General features: G+C 53.6%; 1 protein-coding gene across 1 annotated transcript in view; it reads right to left on the reverse strand.

Annotated features, from left to right (window-relative positions):
- The window catches only part of PTGER4 (prostaglandin E receptor 4), a 10,644-nt gene extending 7,764 nt beyond the window's left edge, over positions 1-2,880 (reverse strand). Inside the window, exon 1 of the mRNA XM_027878685.1 lies at positions 1,927-2,880. Within this exon, the coding sequence (XP_027734486.1) occupies positions 1,927-2,757 (831 nt within the window). The 5' untranslated portion in view covers positions 2,758-2,880. The remainder of the gene's footprint in view (positions 1-1,926) is intronic.
- Positions 2,881-3,813: the final 933 nt, after the last annotated feature.

Below are 3,813 nucleotides of genomic sequence, written 5' to 3' on the forward strand. Positions count from 1 at the left end.
TTTTTTTTTTTTTTTTTTTTTTTTTTTTTTTTTTTTTTTTTTTTTTTTTTTTTTTTTTTTTTTTTTTTTTTTTTTTTTTTTTTTTTTTTTTTTTTTTTTTTTTTTTTTTTTTTTTTTTTTTAGGTTTATGTAGAAGACTGCCTAGGGGCCTAGGTCCAAATGGATATAAACTATTTCATTTTGCATTTCACTTCCAGACTTCTCAGCCTTCCTCTAGCTGCTTTGCCACAGGATAAGGTTTGGCTTTTTTCTGAAACTGCTAAGTCCATCATATTACAACACTATTTAATTCACACCACCTATTCCCCGCATTTACCAGCACCTCTTTTGAAAATGCAGCAGTGTTCCTTCCGTGAAGTAGCTGTTTTGTTACTAAATTAATCAAATTAAGTATTGTCACCCCTTAGTACTGTCCAGGATTCGGCCACCTGATGCATCCCGGTGCAGCCAGTCAGCTCACTCCCGCAGTTTCTGGAGCTGGACTGAAGGGCAGGCTGTCTAACGCCTGTGCTCCTCTCGGGGACACCTTCTGTGCAGCTCCGGCAGCACCTCTCGACCTCCTTCAGATGTCAAGCAAGGAGCACATGGCATCGTGCTCGGTCATGCCTCAGCAAAGTGACAACGCCGAAGGACAGGAGCCGACAGCCGGGGCACGGGTGCTCCAGCACAGCCACAGTTCACTAGCTCCTGTTTATGTTAGTAATGTGGTAAAACTGGCCCAACCCTTGTGATTACTGCTCCTCTGAGCTGAGGGGGACAAACTTGCTGACAGCTGAGTCCTGTTCTCATGCCCTTCTCTACACTTCCTTACGCTGATTTGCATCCCCAGGTGGCCAGCCGTATTTGACATACATTGTACCCTCTCTGTGACAGAAGGATCACCCTACTAACGGTAAACCTTAAAATAATCCTTCCAAAAACACCCTTCTGTCTGACAACCGCTGCTTGGGTCCCGACACTGTGTTTTGGAACATGGCAAATAAGGCAAGACAGCTACTTGTTTAATGTCTCTGAGTCAGAGGAGGACAGGGGGTTGCCAAGCTTTATTATTGTGGATGCCAAGCTAGAACTAAGCCTGCAGCTGGTGGGTTTTGTTAGGGTTTGTCTTTCTGGGAGATAAGGTGGAGGAATAGAAAAATATGGGTTCCGAGTGTTCAGTTTAATGACACTAATTATATCAGAAAATTAGCAAATGGTTAGTGGCAATGTTATTTGACATTTCAGTACGATCTCAAGGTTTATGTGGGCCGGATCCCTTCAACACTCATATTTAACTGAGAAATACTCCAACAGGTGGTTCCACCGAGTTTACTCCTCCCACTGTGTGGGGAGCTCCTGGAGGGATGTCTCTGTGGGATCTACCTGAGAGATCATGCATGAACTCCCTGAGGAGGGGACGCTTATCTCAGGTTTTGGTTGTGAAGCACTCTGAACGTAGCTGGTGCCAAGTGAACACAACCCTGTCCTCCTTCTGCACATCAAGGACCACTGTACAGCACATACCTTGCTGTTCAGCAACAGTATGCACAATTTTTAAAACACACCAAACATCCAGAAATGCAGGCCAGACCCAAAACTCACTCATCACAAATTAATTTTGCAGGTGACCTTTAAAGTGCCTTTAGCTCTCAATAGGATTTTTGCTATGCAGATTCCAGCTTAACAGCAGAACAATCATTGAGAATTTTTGGCACTCTATTTTAACCAGCCAAAGGAGTCCAGCACTTGGGATAAGCATATTTCTTTTTGTGTAAATATAAATCTACTCAACTTTCTCTCCATCATGCCCGTATGTTAACAGCCTTTCAGTTATTATAACACTTTGAGACACCAGCTAAATTGGAATCTACAAGCTCAGACTAGGAGGAAGAAAGACTTCACAGTGTGGGTGATGGAACAGAAGTAAGGTTGTACGATATTACTCACCACCAGAGGAATGGAGCAGATGACCACCACCAGGGAAGTGGCAATGAGCAGAATGACCATCTGGATCTCTGCTCCGGCCATCCGACGGAAGCTCCGGCGTCTGCGAAAGTCAGATAAACGGCTGGAGGTGGTGTCTGTCCCCAGGGATGTGCGTCTCATGAACTGGCGGTGCATGCGAATGAGGGCCACACACACCAGGATGTTGCAGATCACAGTCACCATGATCAGGAAGGAGCTGAAGCCTGCATACATGTAGGAATATGCTGCATGGGTAGCCTCGTTTGTTCGCCAGTCTATGAAACACCAAGTGTAAGGGTACTGCATGGTAGATTTGCCGAGCCCCATGCTGGGGAGGGCACAGAACAGCACGTTGGAAGCATAGATGGCAAAGAGTGTGAGCCCTGCCAGCTTCTTGTCCACATAATGGTTGTAGAAATAGGCATGGTTGATGGCCAGGTATCTCTCTATAGACATGGCACAGATAATGCTGAGGCCAGAGAGTCCAAAGAAGAGCAGGATGAAGGAGCTGTACTCACACAGCGCAGGTCCTCCTGGCCAGCGGTTCTGCAGGTAAGTGGCAATCGTGACTGGACTCACCAGGCAGGTCCCCAGGAGATCGGTGACTGCCAGCCCACAGACCAGGGTGTAGAAAGTGGTCTCCTTCTGCTCCTTCCTGGACTTGCAGAGCACCACGATGGCTATGAGGTTGCCCACCACGCCGAAGATGAACATGACCGTGGGGATGGTGGGGGGCTTCCCGCCCTCGGCCCCGCTGGCGGTCCCGTTGGCGGAGCCGTTCGCAGGTGACATGATGGTGGGGTCGAATGACATGATGCCCACGCTGCAGCCAGCGAGTGCACAGACGGCAAGGTCGGCTCCGAAAAGGAAAGAACGAGGAAGGCGGGGGACAGGAGTTGCTTAGTGAGAAAGTAAAAATTCAAATGAGCGAGAAGTTTAAAAAAAAAAAAAAAAAAGAAAAAAGGAAAAAAAAAAAAAGAGTAGCGTGTTTCAGCTAAAGAGAGAAAAAAAAGTCCTAAAAAGGGGCCGAAGCGGGGTGCCGTCCGGCAGCCACCGACCGCAGCCGGGGGAGCCGTGCGTGGCTGCCTCTTCCTGCCGCAGCTCCGCGCTCAGCCCGGAGGGGGATCGGGGATCGGGTCCCGGGCCGAGCGGAGCCGCCTCACCGCCTCTCGCTCCGACGCCGGGCAGCGCTCAGCGCCGCGCTGGGGCGGCCCCGGGCGGGCGTGCGGGGGGTGCCTGTGGGGGCGGCGTGGGAAGGTGCCGGGGCAGCGCGGTGGCCGCGGCTCATCCCCCTCCCGCCGGCCGGCGGTGCGCGGGGTGGTGCGGAGCCGAGGGGAGCCGTGCGGGGAGCGGGCGCCGTGTCCGTACCCGCGGCGCTCCCGCCGAGTTTCGCCGCGGAGGGCGGGGGCGGCCCGGGCAGCTCCCGCCGCCGCTCCCCGCCCTCGCGCGCCATTGGCCGCGCCGCCCGGGGCAGGTTGAACGGGGCCGGGCCGGGCCGGGCCGGGCGGAGCCGGGAGCGAAGCGGGCACCTGTCCCAGCGCTCCGCGCCCTCCCCCGCGAGCGGAGACCCCCTGTGCCCCCGCGGGGAGTGAGCAGTGTGGGAACGGGCTGCTCGCGGCTCCTCCAAAGCACTGGACGGCGCCCCGGGGGAGCGGTGTTTCCCAGGGAGTTGCCGCGCCCACCGCTCTCCTGCGTGGGAGCCGGGAAGGGGGCCCGGGCTTCACGAGCGGGGCTGAGCCCGTGGGACCCCCGCGCGTACGCGGGCTGCTCGTCACAGAGGAGATACCACATGGGATCCCGGCCGGCAGCCGGTGCTCTGGCACCGGGGCAGCGTGACCACCGTGTCCCGTTGCGAAGAAAAGATCTGAT

The sequence above is a fragment of the Empidonax traillii genome, unplaced genomic scaffold (genome assembly GCF_003031625.1).
Source record: "Empidonax traillii isolate 1590-97213 ecotype Southwest subspecies unplaced genomic scaffold, ASM303162v1 scaffold44:size1908036, whole genome shotgun sequence".
NCBI classification, from domain to species: domain Eukaryota; kingdom Metazoa; phylum Chordata; class Aves; order Passeriformes; family Tyrannidae; genus Empidonax; species Empidonax traillii.